The sequence below is a fragment of the Lepisosteus platostomus genome, chromosome 9, assembly GCF_059453375.1.
Source record: "Lepisosteus platostomus isolate fLepPlt1 chromosome 9, fLepPlt1.hap1, whole genome shotgun sequence".
Taxonomy (NCBI): Eukaryota; Metazoa; Chordata; class Actinopteri; order Semionotiformes; family Lepisosteidae; genus Lepisosteus; species Lepisosteus platostomus.
In genome coordinates this window covers 61396393-61417217 of record NC_142619.1, presented here as the reverse complement: position 1 = coordinate 61417217, position 20825 = coordinate 61396393, and the positions used below count along the sequence as shown (strand labels likewise).

At 47.4% G+C, this 20825-nt stretch overlaps 1 protein-coding gene across 2 annotated transcripts in view; it reads left to right on the top strand.

Annotated features, from left to right (window-relative positions):
* bltp3b (bridge-like lipid transfer protein family member 3B) overlaps window positions 1–20825 on the top strand; it is a 65041-nt gene that overhangs the window by 34264 nt on the left and 9952 nt on the right. The window contains exons 8-17 of one of the 2 annotated variants that reach the window (XM_088646014.1): window positions 1529–1703; window positions 2863–2946; window positions 3859–4047; window positions 4351–4463; window positions 5496–5637; window positions 7177–7370; window positions 7715–9156; window positions 16532–16701; window positions 17504–17670; window positions 18185–18335. In XM_088646014.1, coding sequence (XP_088502140.1) covers window positions 1529–1703; window positions 2863–2946; window positions 3859–4047; window positions 4351–4463; window positions 5496–5637; window positions 7177–7370; window positions 7715–9156; window positions 16532–16701; window positions 17504–17670; window positions 18185–18335 — 2827 coding nt within the window. Of the gene's footprint in view, window positions 1–1528; window positions 1740–2862; window positions 2947–3858; window positions 4048–4350; window positions 4464–5495; window positions 5638–7176; window positions 7371–7714; window positions 9157–16531; window positions 16702–17503; window positions 17671–18184; window positions 18336–20825 lie in introns of both variants that reach the window. The other variant, XM_088646013.1, reaches the window with a different exon arrangement.

Sequence of the window (20825 nt, the reverse complement as noted above, 5' to 3'; positions counted from 1 at the left end):
TATTGAGACAGAACTGTGGAGAAGGCAGACACTTGGCAAATGAAATTCACTTTGACAAGCGCACTGTGAGTAGGTAGTAGGCTCATTCACTCTATGTTTGGCATGGCTGATTCAGCACCGCAGGAAGCGATGTACCAAACGGACCAGCTGTTTGTGTAGACTCGTGGGGAAGCAGTAACCAAAAAAAATAACCGTGGGCCTGCAGTATGGCTCACGTAATCAAATCGTTGTTTGTACCGAGTTAAGGCTGGGGTCTCCGAGTGGTGTCAGGTCAGTGGCGGAGCGTGACCCCGGGGGTCGCTGTGCCTCAGAGAGCCGCTGATGGAAGGCTGGGTGGGATTATTGGGCCAGGGTGTTCTTGGCTCCCTGTGGTACTGCTGGCGCGGGACTCCTCCTTCCACCCAAAGCTGAACTGCCCTGGACGGGCCAGTGATGCCCGTGACGTGGTGAAGGACGCGTGGCTGAGACTTAGCAGCCGCTCTCAGGAGGCTGGTCTATAGGACAGGATAGGGAAGCTCAGTCTCTTCAGTTTAGGAGGAACAAAGCAGGTTGGGAGGTGATTTCAGGTGCTGTATCTGTGATCTTAGAGGGAATAGAAAAGTTCAGGCCGGGGCACGGTTTTACACTCAGCACTGAAACAACAGCACAGGGTCACACCTGACAGCTAAGCAGGAATTCAGTAAGGATGAAGAACAGGAGGCCTTTCTTTTCATTTCTCAAGTATATGAGTTTCAGACTCTGTGTGCTTCTAAGAAATGGCTGAGTTAAACTTTACGTTGACTGTCAGACTGCCAAATGAGCAAAATGGGTCTAACGGGTCCTTTCATTTGCATTCTTTCTTAAACATCCTTCCTTATGTTCTTGAAATCTTAATCATTTTTGCACCGATTCCTTTTGCTCATGTTAAAACATTTGTGCTTCCATCTCGATGACTTGTGTTGTTGCACCACCTGCTGGTGGGAAATGGTGCTGCATGTTGGGGCTTCTATTGTCATCTTTAGAGCTCAGACCCTCAAAATCACATCTGCAGTCGTAGACTCTACAAAACGAACAAGGCCATTAGAAGGCGTTAAGAAGATTAGAAGGTAGTAACAATATCTGAAACGCCCAACCCCAGGCTATATGTGTATATTTGCCAACATGTTTTCTGTTTGTGCGGCATTGGTTTCTCAGATTATGGCAACCACAACAAGCAGTGGCATCATGAACATGCACCCTTTCATTTTAGTATTAGTATTGTGAATATGCACACTTAATTCAGTTTTCCATTGTATGGAAATCTCCGTGCTGCTTCTGTTATCATTGTTGGATTTCATATTTATGACAGCAAGGAATTGCATAAATCAGCATTTTAATACTCTGAAACAAGAGTATTAAACCCCTGCCCAGTGTTTTGCCTATGGGTCTACTCTACAGCTGCTCACTCCAAGCCTGTTTTCCCGTCCTGTTGCCTGCATGCTGCCCCCTGGTGTTTCCGCGCTGAACTGCGGCTGCGTTCCCCTGCTGTGAGGTTGCCCTTGTCTTGCAGGGCGCGATCCCGGCCCCGGCCTCCCAGCAGGTGCGCGCTCAGCAGACGCCCGCCGATCAGAACGCCACCATCGCCAAGCTCTTCAGCTCCTACGACGTCAGGGAAACCTCCCACCACCTGCAGATCACGCACCTCGACCTGCACATCTGCGACGACATTCACTCCAAGGACAGGGGTAACGTCCTGCGAGACGGGGAGCCGCTGGCTGCCGGTCAGCGCCGCGCCGCTCTTCTCCATTTCAGCTGCTGGGAGTGGGATTCTGTTCCGTTGTTCAATATATATCACCGTGATCGCACTGGGAGCAGCGTGACGCTGGTTCAGTGCCAGCTGGCTTAAGTTCCAAAGCGAGTGCCTGAGGGTGGCTTTTCAATGCATTTTATATCAGCAATCTATATTGCAATGCATTACTCCGCTGTGCGTTGCCAGGCGTACCTTTTGTACATTACCCCTGTAGAGTGAGGAAGTCTCTTTACTGCCCTGCTGTGCCATTTTTGTCAGGAAGCCGAGCTGTTCCTCCTGTTTGTATCCAAGGAGTCTTTTTCAGCCCACACTGCAGTGTTGCACGGAAGTGTACTGAATTGTAACATCACGCTGCAGTGGGATATAATGACTAGTTTTATACCCTGTATTCTGTATGTATGAATATTAATCAGCTTTGGCCAGCTCTCAGGGCGGAGTTAGATTCTCTTTAGATAGTTCTGATCTGATTAATATGCATACCCATGATTCAAAGCAGCTGCCTGCTCGTATTGCAGGCCATCATCTGGAAGGTGTTTGATGTGTGTGTGTGTGAATAATGGCAGCTGCAAAGCAAAACCTTCTGCTTTTGGTTCATGAAACATTTTTAATGTTTTATAATGTTTTGGAGGAGTCAGGAGTCCTGACTGTGAGATTTTACTTGTCTTAAATAACTTGAAGCGGGCTGGTCACAAGCTGATTTTCTGAGGGTTGAGGTAAGGGGCGGAGAGGTGGCTCTGTGGCTCAGGATCTGCGCCTGTGGCTGGAAGGTTGCCGGTTCAAATCCCGCAGCCGGCAGAGGAATCCTACTCCACTGGGCCCCTGAGCAAGGCCCTTCACCCCAGCTGCTCCAGGGGTGCTGTATAAACGGCTGACGCTGCGCTCTGACCCCCAGCTTCTCTCCCTGTCTGTGTGTCTCATGGAGAGCAAGCTGGGGTCTGCGAAAAGACAAATTCCTCATACAAGGAATTGTATATGGCCAGTAAAGTCCTTACCTTATCTTAAGTGCTTTTAACCATTGTTGGACCTGCAGTTCAGAGAGAGCTAGCTGTGAGGGTTCTAGCCCTTGGTGATGTTTTTTTTCTTTTTCACTGTAGGAATCAATAAAAGCATCACTGGGGGAGCGATGCAGCTGTCGTTCAGCGAGGTGACTGTGGATTACTACCCCTTTCACAGAGCAGGTGAGGCACACCAGCACTCGCACAGGGTGTATAGTCACAGTACAAGCAGGTCCTCCTGACTTTTCCTGTAGGAGGTGTTGCAACTGTTTTCCTTAATATGGTGAGAGAATTATGGACAGAAAAGACTTACAGTGCCTCTGAGGCAGTGGTCTTCAGCCTTAGACCTGGAGAACCAACAGTTCTGTAGGTTTTATAGGTCAACCTGAATCGCCACGCAAGTTCATTATAAATATAATAGTCTAGTTTCAGGTTGGATTAGATCAGAAGTGGTCAGCTCTGGTCACTAAGGGTGTTGGGGGATTGTTTCTGATTTTTATTTTATACAATCTCTAAATGACTTAATCGATCATTGAGCAGTTACTTGGCTGGCTAAGGTGTAGAAACCTGCTGGACTGGGGCTGTCCCAGAGTGGATCGGTCAGTCAGGGTGCTCTCTGGGAGTCTAGCAGTGCTTGTTAACCCCTGCTGCTGAGTAGTCCAGAGCCAGAGGGTCCTGGTGACGGTCCTGGGTCCGAGTGCAGAGCAGGTGACCGCTGTGTGGTGTGTAAGCATGCCCAGGCCTCATTCCTCTGCACTGGTAACCGCCTGGTAGTTCCACTTCCAGAGGGTATAAAAAGCAAACTATCAGATGGCTCCAAATTAAAAAAGCACTCATTTTTATACTTTGTAAGAAAAGATCTAAGAACGCAGTAGTGTTGCTACTTATAATGCAAGTCCAGAGGTGTGCATTCTCGTTTTCCCAGGTTTGGTGTATGGGGTCTCCCAGCACAGTACCTTCACGGGTCTCTGGACTTTTAAAGTCAGCCTCTCAGCCTGCAGTGTAACTAGCTCACCTCACCTGCACCGGGCCCGCCCGTGGATGTGTGTGCCGTGAAGTCAGCGCGGTCCTGTCCTGTCTCCCTGCTGTGCTCAGGTGAGAGCTGTGCGCACTGGATGCACTACAGTGAGGCGACGAAAGCCCGAGAAACCTGGGCCAAGAGCATCCTGGATGAGTTCCGGGCCAACGTGGACATGCTGAAGAACGCCGTGAAAGACCACCGGGTCTCCTCCCAAGCTCCGGCCTCAGCCACATCGCAGGGGTCTCCACAGCACGGCGCCACAGGTTCCTGGCTCTCCTCTGTCCCGACACTACAGAAAGTGCTCCGTGCAAATATTCCTGCAAAGCCTTCCTAATCTTCAGTTCTTATTCATAAAACTATCGTTGCCAGACTTATGGAGAAACTAATTTGCCCCCTTAGTCTAAAATGTCATTAACACTTCAAATCAAAACTCGATACAATCAACCTTTTATGGAAGAGCTTAGTATCTTTCTTATCTGTCTTGTTTTGGCTCGGTGTGTTACTCTTCGTGGATGGAAACTAAGACTCTTTTGTAAATGAAGGTTTAAATTGCTTTCTTTCTACAGGAAAGATCTCCACTACTTCAACCAATGCATTCTCCACACCCAGCCAGCAGCCCAAGACCCAATTAATATCCAGCTCCATTGTGCTAAGGATGGCAGACTTCAGTATCTACCAGGTCATTGTTCAGCTTGGTACCTGCTTGTACCTGTTTTTTTATTTCTGCACAGGAAACCTACTTGATAACGTTAGCCTGTTTTGAATATGGTGCTCAGTTTGATCCATCACATATATTGGGTTGCAGATATGAGTCATAGCTCAGCAGGTGTGAGCCTGGCCAGTGCCTGGATGGGAGACCTCCTGGGAAAGCTAAGGCTGCTGCTGGGAGAGGTGATAGTGGGGCCAGTAGGGGGCGCTCACCTCACGGTCTGTGTGGGTCCTAATGCCCCATTATAGTGACAGGGACACTACTGTAAAAAGGCGCCATTGTTTTGATGAGATGTAAAAATGGAGTCCTGATTCTCTGTGATCATTAAAAATCCCAGGGCATCTCTCAAAAAGAGTAAGGGTAATATTCTGGTGTTCTGACCAAATTTCCACCCGGCCTTTACCAATCATGACCTCCTAATAATCCCCATCTCTGAACTGGCTACATCACTTTGTTCTCCTCCCCACTGAGAACTGGTGTGTGGGGAGAGTACTGGTGCATCATCCAGGTGGGGCTGCACACTGGTGGTGGTGGAGGGGATCCCCATTACCTGTAAAGTGCTTTGAGTGGAGTGTCCAGAAAAGAGCTGTCTAAGTGTAAGGAATTATTGTGATTAAAAGAAGGGGTTATCTGATGTTTGTGTGCTCTGGCAGTAAGATAAAGCTAGGAGATTTGATTCTGATCTTCTAAGTCTACTGTACGTAATTCCATCTGAGGAGCTCAAATAGAGTTTACCTGTCCTTGGGTGCATCTTTTCAGATTAATGGGCTGTTTATGGTAGTTAGGTTGCTCTGATTCTGATTTGGAATCAGTTGAATTGAAGGAATATTAAACGTCTGTACTCATTATAAAGTGATCACTCTTGGGCAGTTCTTCCGGAGTCGGGTCTGGGTCTGGGCTGTGCCAGGACTTCCCCTGCACTGCACCAGAACAGTAACAGCTGCCTAACTTATCGTATTTGTGAAATGCACGTTTCTGATCATCCTTGTTTTAATGTGTTAGGTGTCCACCGCGGAGCAGCATCGTTCAGTCCCCAAAGCCATGGTCTCTTGCAACAAGAGGACTCTCTACCTTCCCCAGGAAATGCCAGCCGTTCATCTGGAATTCACAGAGTACTACTTTCCCGACGGAAAGGACTACCCGAGTGAGTGCCCAGTGTAGGGGTCACTGCGCAGTCCAGTGGAGGTTTGACACGGGTTTGTGATGAAAGTGGCCATATCCACTGGACATTGGGAGAAGACACACATCCCCCATAGTGTCCTGAGCTCCAGCAGTGTTGCAGACGGTTTTATAGTCTGGGACCAACCATGGTCGCCCTATGTTATCACCATGAATGGGTTTGTAAGAGTGACCACCATCAGCCCTATTGGGTCATAGGAAATATTTCCTCTCATGGCCCAGTGGCTTTTCCTGATGATGTTCTTCCCACCTTTCAGCTATTCCTAGGGTGTCATCTACAGCACGTATCGCAGTGACATGTCACTGAGAGCAGTCTGTTCACAGTGCATTCAAGCCAGGTCAGGAGTAATGACCCCAGGTCAGAGTCAGATTTCTATACCTGCAAGGCTTTTCCTCAGAATTCACGCAGATCTGTTCTTGATGCATGTAGTGCCGACCTGTCCCCCTTTTAGGGGGATTCTGACTTAGAGGTGTCCGATCATAATCCCAAAGACGGGAGCTTCACACGGTTGGCTCCTCAGTCAAAGACTTCCAGTGTCAGAATCTGCAGTTCCTGTCGTGCTGTGTAGGGTTACTACTGCAACAACACATCATCAGTGGGGTAAAACGAACCTTGATCATCAAACTAATGCATCATGAGTCAATTGAAGTGCTCTGACCATTTGTAGTAACATTGCCAGCATAACAGGACTAGTGCATCATAGTTTAGCACAAATAATGAGTGCTGATTATTCTATGTTGATTTATAGCTTAAGTTATTAGGGAAAAAAGGCAAACCACAATTTGGTTAAAATCATATCTTTGCTGTCACATCTGTGCTAGCAGTGGTGATGTACTGTACTCATATGCAGGGAAGTATAATAATAAAGCTGTGAAAATCCCAATCTAATTTCACAGCTTTATTATTATTCCATTTGCTTGATGCTTTGATCCAAAGTGACTTCTGTTTGTACCCATACAATATGTACTGCTGAGCAGTTCATTTCACCGGAGCAGTCTTGAGCAATGTACAGTACTCCAGGGGACACCAGCAGCTCCCCACCTGAGCCCCCCCAGTCTCAAGACCTGAGCCCTGAACACTTCTCCACTCTGCTGTCTTAACGTGTGAGAGAAATGGAACAAAGGCACACCTGCTAAATACAAACCTCGCCAAGACTTCAACTTTCCCTCTCTCGCTATGCCTCAGTGCTCAGGTGTTCAGTCCCTAAGAGTGTCAGAGAGCCACCTTCCCTGAGCGCATTCAGGTCGAGACTCAAAAGCCCCCTTCTTCAGGAAGGCTGCCCCTTGCTTCCTCCTCCGTACTCCCAACCCTTGTTTTCCAGTTGTGCTAGTTTTGGTACCTCTTCTCCTTGTTCCCTCTTTTTCTTACTGGAAAGCGCTTTGAGACGTAACTGTGAAAGGTGCTGTGTGGAGTGACGTTTACAAGCAGCAGCAGTAGTGGTGTTGGGGGGGTTATTCAATGTGAAGCGCTCCTGGTGTCTGAGGTCTCCCTCGCTCTCTGCAGTCCCCTGCCCCAACCTGTACGTGCAGCTCAACGCCCTGCAGCTGGTGCTGGACGGCCGGAGCCTGGTGTGGCTGAACCAGTTCGCGCTGGACCTGCGGCAGAGCCTGGAGCAGTTCATGGCCCTGTACAAGCTGGACGACCACGAGAAGCCCGACGAGCACGTGGACTTCAGAGTGGACGGGCTGATGCTGAAGGTGCGCCGGGCTTCACCAGGGGGCGTCCAGTCGAGATCCAGCTGCCCCGTTGCCGGAGCTGAACTAAACATCGCCTTTCTTAGGACACAATATCCTTGTAAAGGCGCAAAAGCATTTTGTAAAAGTTGATATGAAAGCAAACATTTAGAATGCAATAGGAATTTTGGTTCTCAATAGTCCCTTTTTTTGGGTGGGAGAGAGTGATTGGCTGTGTTGTGCTACATTGCAGGTTCTTCCGGACTTTAAATCTATTCGGTTGTTCCCCCTTAAGTTATGTTCATTAAGCCTCATCACTGCTTTTTTTTCCCCCCACTTCATCCGTGTCGTTCTTGTCCTTCTCCCAGCTGATCGTTCCCTTGGAGAAGGAGCTGAAGGGCCACCCAGACCTCCCGGGCTCCATCTCCGTCCAGACCTCGGAAATGGTCGCCACCAACACCAGGCACTCCTCCAAGTGCACGCGCTCCAGCCTGGAGGCCGTGCTGCAGGATTTCAAGGAGCAGGAGTTCTTCAGCAGCGCCTTCACGAGCTTCCCCAAAAGGCCGGACAGCTTCAGCGTCCTGCACCCGGTGTTCCAGAGGCACGCCCACGAGCAGGACACGAAGATGCACGACATCTACAGGGGCTTCGTCACGCCCAGCCTGAGCACAAACGCACTGAAGACCTTGGCTGCCACCGACCTGTGGGCTGTGCATTTCTCGCAGTTCTGGGTGGACTACGAAGGGATGAAGAGCGGGAGGGGTCGGCCGGTGCCCTTTGTGGACTCCTTTCCCCTCTCCATCTGGGTGTGCCAGCCTGCCAGGCACGCCCAGAGCCAGGAGCACCTACACGCCCCGTCGGGCATCCCGAAGAGCGAGTCGGCAGAGCTGAGCAGCCGGCTGCAGCGCAAGAAGCTCCTGAAGGATTACTACAGCACGGACTCCGAGCCGGTGACCAACGGCATCAGGAAGCCGCACTCCCTGGACGGCCTTCCCACGTCTTCCCAGTCCGCCCCCTCTCCCGGGGAGGCGGGCGTCCACGTCCTGGTGCACGTCCAGAAGCACCTGAGCCTGCAGGTCAGCCACTACCAGTACCTGTTCCTGCTGCGCCTCCAGCAGTCCCTCCGGACCCTGCAGCAGACCCTGCAGGGGGACCTGGAGCCGGCGGCCGGGACGCACAGGGGCCAGGGCGACGTCTGCGTGGGGCTGCTGCTGAAAAGCGCCGAGGTGGCCCTGCTGCTTCACCCGGTTCCCGAGGCCGAGACGGGGGGCAAGTTCCCCGGGTCCGACCACGTCAGCCCCGTAGACTCCGACACCTCCCCTTCCGAGAGCCGGGCGCAGCCGGGGCCCGGGGGCGAGGCTCTGGCGTGCGCCGGGAAGGGGGCGGGGGCGGCTCTCCAGAGCTCGTCCTCGGTCGACGACTTGCTGTGCCACCGGGGCGGGGGGGCGGCGGCACCCGGGCCGGCGCCGCTGCAGCCCACTCCGGGCTGCGGCACCAGGAGCTGCTCCGAGGGGTCGGACGGGGAGGACGGCACAGGAGCCGCGGCTGGGGACTCGGAGGACGCCTGCGGGGGTCCCGGCGACCCCCTTTCGGTCGGCGATCGCACCCACGAGGAGCAGGACAGCCTGGCGGCCGGGCGAGCGCCCCAGAACGAGCTCCCGGGTGCTGCAGACGGGAGGCTGAGGGCGGGAGACTCGGGAGACTCTCCATGCGACACCGGTGCCTCCAGAGCCGAGGCGGCCTTGCCCTCCAGAGACTGCAACGGCAGCCGAGAGAGACCGGGGACCAGGATGCCTCAGTCGATGTCGAGGTACTGAAAGGGTCCTTGTTTCTGCCGACGCTGCAGAGTGTTTGCCGGCGGCCACAGCCGTGTGTGGCGATCGAGGCACAGGTCAGGTATCCCAGGGTTTGACATCAGCCTGCAGGTTGCTTAAAGCTCTTATCTTGTGCGTTCCAAATTAAGCTCCTTAAGACTGGCAGGCTTGAAGTGAGCTACGTCCGTTCTTGACTTGACCTATTAAGTGCCCTTTAAATTTACAGACGCCTGTTGTATAGTTAGTAAACTTTTGGGAATAACTGAAAGGTGGGATAACCTGATTAGAAATTGCCACCATGCCATGTGCAGAAATATTTTGGATAGTTTTATTGCAAATGCACTGATCACTTCTAAACACCTGTTCCTGGTGAGAACAGAAAGTGACTGGGGCTGTACGTAGCTATAGATCTTTATGAAACGCCGCTTGGATTCAGAGCGCTGCAAGGGATTCACTTTTGTGTGCGTCTTCTTAAGCGTTTTCTGGGAAAATGGCCTTTTTCATAATGAATTAAAACTTTTCGAAACCTTCGCTGAACTGCGGCGTGGCATCTTGCATCCTCTGGTGTCTTCTGCTTTTTCATCCATCCGAGCCTTTCGTGACTTCATTGAACCCGGAACTGTGCTGTGTCATCGGCTCGGTTACCCCTGTGAGGATTCCCTGTTCTTTCCGTGTTGCGGATGTCAACTAACGCACAACGCGTTATGCTGTGCTTGCTCCATCTATGGAAATAGTTTAGATAGCCTGGTGAAGAGCACTTCAGTCCAGTTTGTTTAATATAAGGGCACAGCTGCAAATAAACCTCCTGAAGGCCCCTTGACCCAGAGCCATTACGTGGTTCTTCACCTTCTGTGGCCCTGAGAACGATGTCTTTATTCATTTCAGATTTTATCCGTCTCGTACTGGCAATCTGCAGACAGTTTTCATTCCATTCTGGGGACGAAAATCCCATTTTCCGCAGTGAAGAAAGGATACTATTGGTCGCTAGTATGTGATCAGTTTGTTGATCGTGTCCTGCTGGGTGTGAGCTTTGAAAACATGGCAGGGTAGCTTGTTCCCAACTCCTACAGCTGTGCAGGGTAGCGCTCAGTGGAGAGTGTACAGATGCAGCCATTCAAAATGCGCGGGCGATACCGCATTATTTTCCGGTACGCTGTACGCAGTCTACCGCAAGCTACCGGTAAATACGCGAGTTACCGGTAAATACCGCTAGTTACCGTAAATTCTCCTATAATACGACAAGCAAAATAATAGTATCCAGAATTTCCGCAAGGTGGAGCTAATAAAGCTCAACCTCTCATGTTTGAGCTGTGGCCATCAGTCTTTAACGACGATATTACTAATAGTATTAATAATGAATGACCTTGGACAAGCTGTAAGTGTAAATTCAAAGTATTGCCCTGGTCAACATTCTTGTTTTCATTGACCGTCTTTGTAAAAGTAACACCACAGCATTTCGCAATCACGCATTTGTTTCCAATCATGCAAAGTACAGTGATTCACCATGCCTTTCACATGCTCATAAAAGAGATTGATTTAGGAACATAAACATATTACCGTATGCAAACTGTACTGTATACAGTATGTATATGTATATTTAATGTCTTAACTGTGCCCGTTTAAGTATTGAATATTCATATCTAATTTTACCACTGAAGGGAAATCTTAGTAGCTGAGCATAAAAAGAATAGGAGCATACTGCAACGCGTGTGAAGGCCATAAACGATATTAATTTTGGAACATAAACATACAGTATATGGCTGGTCTCGGTACTTTAAAGAAAACATACACGAAACATGGTTTCATTATGACCAGAATCGGTCTTGAGATATTTTTAACTTGATTTATAGTATTTGAGAGGTATGTCTTAACACCGATACTACAGTGCGTAAATACTGCTCACGTATATGTTTCTAGGTTTATATTATGCATTTCATACGGTCAAATTACTTTTGAGCAACTAATAAGAAGCGCGAAACGGTATGCGTTTTAGTTTCGTTTTGTGCTGGGACTCTGCTTTTAACAATGTCGCCGTGGATTGATTAGAGATATCAAGTACATACAAGTCATTTTTTAAATGTTGTAGTTCGTCTTGTAAAAATGTTACGAGTACATCATCTATCAACAATTACACAGGTTCTGTTTCCATATTGCGGATTTTGGTTACGTAATATTATTTTCTAGATTTCACGTTGTGAATATATGATTTGGGCAAACAGAGCCGCAAAGAAGTACATTATGGGTTGTTGTTTTGTTTTTTTTTGCAGTTTTATCTAGAACAAGCGATGCTTAAACCTTTGTCTGATTCTTGTGAAACTATCCACACGACAGTTACAGTACCTAGGAGTTGACTTCAGTGATGTCACTGATGGGATGTTTCTAAAAATCCATCCTCTGTAAAACGTCTTCTCTAGTTGTCCTGCATATGTATTCGCTAATGAAACTGTGTGTTCTGAGCCTGGATCTCTACATTTCTGTATGAACCAGCTTAGAGGGCTAAAGACAGCTTGTGTTTAAATTGAGTGTAAGGTAATTTATGCTTCTAAAGTCATGGTCAGCATTTATTATTGTACTGTGCTGTAAACTTGTTCTGTGCCTAGTCACATTATTTTATAGCGTTTTTATAGCGTTGTCAAATCTGGTGGCGCTGTGTGTTAGTTTCCTGACTCCCATGTCACATGGTCTGTGATTGAATCCCATGGAACTATGACTTTATTTTTTAACAAACATTTCTTTGAAAAAATGAAACGTTTCCCTTGGTCAGAGATTAAATAAAACCTCACTCGCACCAAACAAATTTATATTTCTAAATATCACAACATGATCGAATTTAAGTCTTTTTAATAACAATGAATAGTCACCTATGCGTTACAAAATAAACATTTATATTGATTTGAATCGCGTTTTGATTTAAATCGTAAACGCGTGTTTAAATATGTGTTTAAAAGCGATATACTGTATAAAAGCGCTGATTCTTATGGAGTGTGTTCCGCGGGGGATTCAAAAAATTTTTTTTTTTAATCGCGTATCTAAGGAAAATTGCAGTATAACTTTGTTCATGCACAAACAGTGGCATGTTACATTATAATTTGGGTGTCTCCTCTTGCCAGAAAGCTCTAAATTGCAACGTAAATTGTAAAAATGCACTTGGAATCTGTCCAAGCCCTCCTACGAAAATTATTTAAACTGCGACACTGATCATTCATCTCTAAATAAACTTTATTTTATATAGCGTTTTAAGCGAATAGGTAATTAGATTGCTCATAAACCTAATCACTTTTTCTACATAAACACAGCGTGATTGCTCTCTGAAAATGCTTTTCCTTTATATTTAGGCTCAGATTTCAACTATAGATCGTATTATTATAAACTTTCTTGGAAAAATGTATTTTATGTAAACCATGTTTGCTATTAATTCATTTAGGGCTAAAATACGTTCATTGTCTTCCAATCGAGTCGAGTTGACATTGGAAGCTTGCCACTCCCGGACTATTAAACCAACGCATTAGCATGTTAAAGCGATTCTATTGAGGAGCCCAGCTACCACTTAACACTGTACTTCCTACTTTGAAAATACCTGTGAAACCGGTTTAATTCGTCACAGCCAGCACTCCGGCAGAGAGGGGGTTGTACTCGTAAAGTAGAAGCAGGCGAGATTTCCAGCGAAAGACCCCTCCCCCCCCCCCCCCCCCAAAAAAAAACCCAGTAAGCAGTAATGCTTTAAGTTGAAAATCGAGGTGGATTTTGAGGATGATAAAGAGGATAAACTGGGATGGGAGGAGGGTTTGGTTTTGCATAAGGGGCGGGATTATGATAATTGGAGGAATTAGCGAGAGTATAATGGTTTGATATATTTGATTTTGTATTGTGGTCGTTATCTATGTTTTTGGTTGGTATTATGTTTATATGGTTGTTTTTGTTGGTTGGTTGTTATTATGGTTATTAATAATACGATCTATAGTTGAAATCTGAGCCTAAATAAAAAGAAAAAGCAAGTGATTAGGTTTATGAGCAATCTAATTACTTATTCGTTTAAAACGCTATATAAAATAAAGTTTATTATTAATTTGCTAGACAGAGCGGTGAACATTATTATGCATAAGACAAAGATGACGAAATCTGTGTACGCTGTAAGGTTTTTACTTCTTAAACTTTTAAAATACACGTTTCGAACAGAAAGAAATCCTCTTCCCGGTACAGTACTGTATGTATAGCAAACCAGCACGTCTTTTTTCTCCAATCAGAGGGGTGTCAGATGGTGTCAGCCAATCACCATTCTGAAGCCCTACCATAATCTCTGGTATGGGGAGACCCCAGAATTCTGTCCCATAGTTTAGACAGATGATAGATACTTTTATTGATCCCGTGAGGGAAATAAAGTAAATCATTTTCATTTTAGGAAATTATTAAACGCTCGGTTAAAAGCAAAGGAGATTGTCTGTTATAGTGGACATAAAAACAAGAGTTCGCTGGCATTATATCCTAGAAGACACAGACCAGGAGAATGCCCGCAGCGTAAAAGAAAATGCCTGATGAACTAGGGATTGGACAGTTTCCAAGTGCTTGTACAATCGATGGAAATGTTCAAATAAATGTGCAAAAGAAATAAACAAAATAATCATTTATTTCTTTATCATATTGGCTAGCTAATGTCCTCTCTTTGCTAGTTAGTGGCTGTGTTTCTGCGTTGGGTAGCAACGGGTGACTGTTCTCAGGCGGAAGATGTAAACAGCTTAATTTTCGTGTTAAATAATTTTTAAAAATTAAAATTCATTCTATACAGCAATCACATATTTGGGTACCGTTTCATAAAACTTTCATGCTTAAAATGTTTAGGGAGAAATGGAAGACTGGTGTGTATTTTTTCTTTAAACTGTCAAGACCAGCCATACACAGTACAGTTTATGTACATACAGTAATGTTTATGTTCCTAAATTAATATCGTTTATGACCTTCAGATGCGTTATGCTCCTCTTCTTTTTATCCTCAGCTACTAAAATTTCCCTTTAGTGGTAAAATTCCATATAAATATTCAAAACTAAGCGGATTAAAATGTGCACAGTAAAGACATTAAATGATTAAATCTTTTCACTACCAACCAATGCACCACGAGTGCCCCTGTCGGTCATTTTGGCCAGCCAATCGCTTACCGCGGTGCCCTGCGGGTAGGTTACTGTACCGCAGGTTTTTACCGCGCATTTTGAATGGCTGCATCTCTACATCTGCTGTATTTGTTAAAGGCTCAGAATCAGGTCCTCTCTGTTCATACCCTGCGGTGATGTCAAAGCCTGTCCTGGGCACTTCAGACGCAAACATGTTTTGGCTGAGCGGCGAGGGGCTGATGAGCACCGACAGGGCCTGTCTGGACAGTAATGTGCGGAGTCTGTGTCCTGGCACATCCTGCAGCCCAAGACCACTCAGGGCTCCGCAGAAATCGGATGGGTTTGGACCTCAGGCGCAGAGATCGGATAACTAAAGGGTTCAGAACGAGGACTAAAATGGTCTTCTACAGGTTGTGCCTGCAGCCAGTCCCTTGATACGTACCAATCGCTGTCAAACAATTTACCCGTCGTGAAGTGTTCAGCATCGTTCACAATGCCGAGGACGTAATTCTGAAGAGGGTTTTGTCTAAATAAAGGCCTGTCTCATAGTCCAGCTGGAATGTAGATGGAGGAAATGTGCCGTGTCTTATGTTTGTGACTATGTGCTGGTCCCTTCACTGCAGAGAAGCACCTCTGTACTAAACTCTTGCACACTGTATTGGTATAGGAAAATGACTGAATCAGGAAGATTCAGAAGTTTCAGTTTATATGTTAGTGCCTTCAGGATTTTTTTTAGCCTTTTCTCACGTTATTTGTACAGTCATCTCCTTCACACTTTCCCACGCCTTGGCTCTGACGCCCCTCTCGAGCTGCCCAGCGCAGAGCCGGGCAGATGGGTGGCAGACGGACAGCCGAAGGAGGTCCTCCAGCCTCACCGGTCAGCCGCAGGCCTGTGTCCGGCGCCAGGAAGGCCCCACCGTGTGTGGACAAGTGGCTGTGCTGCTGTGTCCGTCCTCAGTCCGGCCCCGTCTGCTGCTGTCGGTCAGCGTCGCTGGCGTCAGAGATTTTTAGAATGATGAGCTTTTTCGTAACTGACAGTGCTTCTTTAGCAGTTCGTGTTCATTAAGCGTGTAGTCTCCACTCCTCTGTCCTTTGGTTGCCGTTTCGCTGTGTTCATTCTGGAGAAGCCCACTGGGTTGACGTTGTCGATGTCTTCAAAGATCTTGAACACAGCTGGGTCTCGGCATTAGCATTCAGTGGCGCAGTGCAGGGAACTTAATTTGAACTTCATTTCCTTCGGCCTGTCAGTGGACATTTCTGGACCAGGTACGTGTCTGGTCACCTACTGCACAATAAAAACTCAGAGTGTTTGGCTTTAAAACTGTTTGCCTCCTAACGACCTGGAGATGTAAGAGGCATGCACTTGAACTTGGCCTGCGTCAAGATAAGAGCGCTGATCATGTTAAAAGCCATGCAATAGATATAAACTGTAAAATTTAGAAAAGAACACTGCAGGTACTCCTCAACATATTTAAGTCCGACTTTTCATGAGCGCTTGCGTGCGGCCTCAGTCCTGTCTGGAACGATGTCCACCTCGTGTGCAATGTTGCTCCTCTTGTCAGAGCTGAAAACCAGCCAGCGCTGGGCATTAAGATACAGTGTGTGAAGTCGTTTTCTGCAAAGCCCTTTGCCCGAATTCATCTTTGTTATTAGACTAGCGTGGTGGGTGTCCCTTGAGTGGGGGGGTCAAGGCAGGCTTGTGGGGTTTTACTGCCCTGAATTAACAGGAGCCCCTGTCACAGAGAGGGGCTCAGAGAGGTCTTGCTCACCAGCGCCCCCTGGGATAAAAGGCAGGCGAGGCTGAAGGACAGTACTGTGTAGTGCACAGTGATAACAACATTGTATAAGTGCAGGAATGACAGTTTTATGTGTGAAGGTATTGTATCTGAGTGGGTTCTGCCTTACATTAAGTTCTCTTGGCTGTCACGGGGAGCACCCTACTGTATTTTTCTCAGCGCATTAACTAAGACCTGATTCCGACATCAGTGTTTTTTACAAGGCCGGACAGCAGAACCAGCAGTGTGTCAGTCCGGGCAGTCACTGTGTTTAATGAGCCAGGCTTCCACAAGGCTGACGCTGTTTAACCACTGGTGTCTCCCCGCCGGACAGCTGGGCCAGGGCCAGGGTCAGGGCCAGGGTCAGGGTGAGGCGACATTTGACAACAAATTTATGGACCCAAAGGACGTTTTAAACCTTTATGACGGATTAGAAAAGACCGCTTTCAGCAGTGCGCTGCAATAGAGAAGGTGTTTGTCGTTGTGTTTTGAAGCGGGAGGCTCATGAAAGAGAGATCGCAGTCCAGCTTCTCGGTGTCCTACAAGACCCTGAAGAAAAGCCCGTCCCTGCGGTCGCTGGACAACATCTCCATCGACAGCAGCCTGCTGGAGGAGAACATGCTGGAGAGCGACAGCAGCGACGGCTTTCTGCTCGCGGAGAGAGGTAAGGCCCCCGCGGCCCGGGGTTCGAGGGGCGGGGGGCTCTCAGTGTCGCGCTCGGAGACACTCCAGTATTGGTCTTGAGAAGATGAGGTTTCCGTATCTTCTCGGCAGAAAAGAGGAGGCCAAACGGCTGCCTGGTGGGTTTGTTTGTTGACATTTACATGTTGCTGCTCAGTGTGAAAATAGAGGTGACTGTGGGCTAATTGGGCTAATTGGCTGATTGTGACTGACGTGTGGGTCTGCTTTACCTTAACATGCATGTAGACTCTTTCCCGCAGGTTCCACTAGATGGCAGTAGATCCATTAAAACTCTTCTGCAGCAGAACTGTGGAGATTCAGGAAATGCTGTCGACTTCTCTGGTCCTCTGCTGATGTGCTGTGTAGCCGATTCTTCATAGAGCACACCAGCAAGCGTAATATTTTAGTACAACGTTTGATTTTTCCAGTAAGGACAATGAAAAAAGCAGCAAATGCAGGTTAATATCTTAGTGTTGTGAAGAAAGTATTTTTTACTTGCCCAGGTACTATAACTAGCAGTGTTTTAGCCCTGCATATTTTCACTGTATTTTTATTAGGAGGAATGTGTTTGTTATAAAGTATAAAAAATAATATGTTTGGGAAAGGAGTCTAGAAAAGAGAAACTGAGAAAATGCTTTGTTTGTGGTGAGCTTGGTTTGCTGATGTGTAGAAGAGACATGCTTTCAGCACGGACGTTGTGTCTCGAGATGTTTAATCAATATAGACGAGGCCTTGATTGCAGCAAGTGGTTTAATTAAAGGAAAACGTCGAACTTCTTGCCACAGATGGGCTTTCTGACGACGCGTCGGTGGCGGGCTTCAGAGACGCCTCGAGCGAGCAGAGCCCCGCGGAGAGCGCGAACGAGGCCCTGGGCCCGGAGCACGAGCGGGGAGAGTCGCCCGACGCCGTCAGTGCCGCCTCCCAGAGCGCAGAGGAGAGCTCCCCGGACCTGGTAACGCGCCCCTCAGCCCTTCCTGCGACTTGACTCGGTCCCGCAGTAAAGAGTGTGCGTCTGCAGCTTCCTGTCTGTCTTTCTAGTACCTGCTGTGTAGATACAAGAGTGGCTCTGTGTTGGGGGTCGGAGAGCTGGAGCCGACAGACAGGTGCCTGAGATTTCAGTTGATGGTTCGGCACAGAGAATTGATTCAGCGGGGCTGGCTCTGGCTGGAAGTAACGCCCCTGTGTTTGGGCACAGGGCAGCAGAGTTTCGCTCTGTATGTTACTTCAATTGCATTTGACTCGGTGAGACTCCTCACTTCACGTATAAGGACACCTATACTGTGAGATGCACCTCAGTAGGTGGTCTATAGGTCAAATGCTGCTCACTTAAAACTGAACTTTATAATCTTGTCTATTCAGTGCTCGTCCAAGATCCCAGCGTTCCCAGTGTAAGGTGCAACCTGTTGTTCCACTTGCCTGTTGGCCCTTCAGCTCAGGGCCTTTTCCGTGTCCTCGTCCCGTTCAAGGTGTCGGTGGTGGTGTTTAAGATATTTGGTGCCAACTGCGGCCTGGACATCAAGGGGGAGAGCCTGGCCGTGTACCTGGAGGTCAGCGAGCTGGTGACCAGTCAGCTGGGGAACGTGAGCATCCGGCAGTACCTCAGCAACCGCAGCCTGGGTAGGAACCGGCCGCGGGAATCGGGGTTTATCTGGATCCTGAGCTTTTTTCGGGATTCTCTGTGCCTTTAATCCCAAGATCCTACAGGAGCTCCAAAGCTTTTGAAGAGCCCATAGTCTCAGCTGTAAAATGCAATTCCCTACACGTGTACAGATGTCTTCGTTTTGAAACTTAGTTTTGACATGGTGCCTTGAATTGCATCTGTTTTACCATTTAAACTGCTGTCCACCAAATATCGTGTGATAACAGGGTTGTTTAAGACCGGCATATGATGTAGACCTCTCTCTGTCAGGGGGTGTCCACCTTGCGGTCTTTATGGGTCCTAATGCCCCAGTATGGTGACAGGGACACTATACTGTAAAAAGGTGCCGTCCTTCATATGAGATGTAAAACTGAGGTCCTGACTCTCTGTGCGTTTCTTGAAAAAGAGTAAGGGGGCTACTCTGGTGTCCTGGCCAAATTTCCTCCTGACCTTTACCAATTCATGGCCTCCTAATAATCCCCATCTCTGAACTGGCTTCATCACTCTGCTCTCCTCCCCACTGAGAGCTGGTGTGTGGGGAGTGTACTGGTGCACTCTGGCTGCCGGTGCATCATCCAGGTGTTGGCTGCACTCTGGTGGTGGTGGAGGGGATCCCCATTACCTGTTTGAGTGGAGTGTCCAGAAAAGTGATATAGAAATGTAAGGAATTATTGCGATTAAAAGAAGGGCTTATCTGATGTTTATGAACGAAGATGCTCTGGCAATAAGATAGGAGATGGGAATTCTGATCTTCTAAGTCTACTTTATTCTTATTCTTTTTCTATTACTTGTCATAGTCCTTGGTTGTCTTTTTGGAAGCAGCCACGGGTGTCTTTGTATTCCCTCAAGCCTTCGTGTGAAGAAGAGCCTCCTCTGTCTCAGCTGTGAATACGCCATTTCTCTGGGGTCCTTCCAGAGTTCGAAGGTCCATTCAGGAGGTCCATTCACTGGCTTCGCTTTGTCAGTGTCTAAGGGTTTGGGAGACTTGGTTCAGGTCTACTCAGTGTCTTTTCTGTTCAAGACTAAGGCATTTCATTTTCTTGGACCTCTGTGTGTAGGATGTTCCTTTAAGCTTAGGAATGCATCTAGGCTTTCCTATCTGAACTGATCCCAGCGGAATTCCAGTTCTGTTTTTAATGTAATGCAGTGATCACAAATGGGGTCTTGCTAGTGCATTTCTATCTTAACCTTCCTTTTATTGTATGATCGGCATTTGGTTTGATAATCATACCAAGGTCTACATCTTTAATATTAGAACAGTTGCAGTGAGGGCTTGGTAGTTAGCAGCTAATTGAACCAAGGATCTCATCCATGTGTTTCTTGAGAAAAGCCAGGCCTTGGTCTCCAGCTACATGCCTGGGCAGCTTGTTCCATACTCCCACAACCCACAATAAAGTTAGGAGGAGCCTCAGTCTTAAAATAGTTCCCTGAAGTACTGTTAATTATTGACATTAACAAGTGCTTGCATCACCTCAATTTGAGTGTTTATTTGTACCTTTTTCCTGTCCATTAACCTGTTCTTAATCCCCATACTGTACATGTTCTAATTGTAGGTTTTATAACCTTAATTGTAAAAAGAGCAGGACTTATTGGTCTTTTCCATTCAGTTGTCACATGTTTTAATGTAAAGGCTCTTTATTAGCAGTTGTCCGCTCGGTGGATATGACCACTGCCTCGAGAGGCTGCCAGAAGAGTTGAGTTAATGGGCAAGGAAGGGCATTTCTTCATTTCTGACGTGCCATTGGTAGAATGTCAATATTGGAACTGTTGCCTGAGCATTAAATTGCCCCATTAGTGAGAGCTGATTGAACACAGGTGATGAGCTGATCAAATCTGCGGAATGTGGAGCCTTGTGGAAGTCAAGAAGGAAGAGCACAGAAAAAACAGTATGTCCCCTTATCATGAGAATACCTGTGTGTCACTGGTGTGTTGGAGGCTGGACTATAGTGCCTTCAGAAAGTATTCAATCCCCCAACACCATACAGTATACAACAGTTTAAGGGGGAAAATATTATTTTATCGTGTAGCAAAAATGTATAAAATATCTTTACTGAAGTATTCACCTCCTGAGTCCTGAGTGCTGTGTAGAATCGCTTTTTGCAGCCGTTAGAGATCTGAATCTTCTTGGGTGTTTCTGCATCAGCTTTGCACATCTGGATTTGGGGATTTTCACACATGCATCTTTGCAGATCGTCATAAGATGATGCTGCCACCACTGTGCCTCATGGTGGGCATGGTGTTGCAGTGATGTTCACTTTGCACCAGAAAACAGAGACATTCAGGCAGAGAAAGTTCAGGTTTTGTGTCATCAGATCACAGAATGTTTTGCCACCAGGTGTGCCATGTGTCTCCTTGCAAACTCCAGGGGTACCCTGAGCTTCCGTCTAGCCACGCTCCCATAGAGGCTGGGTCTGTGCAGCACTGAAGAGGTTGTCATCCTCTGGGCAGGTTCTCTAATCTCAGCCATA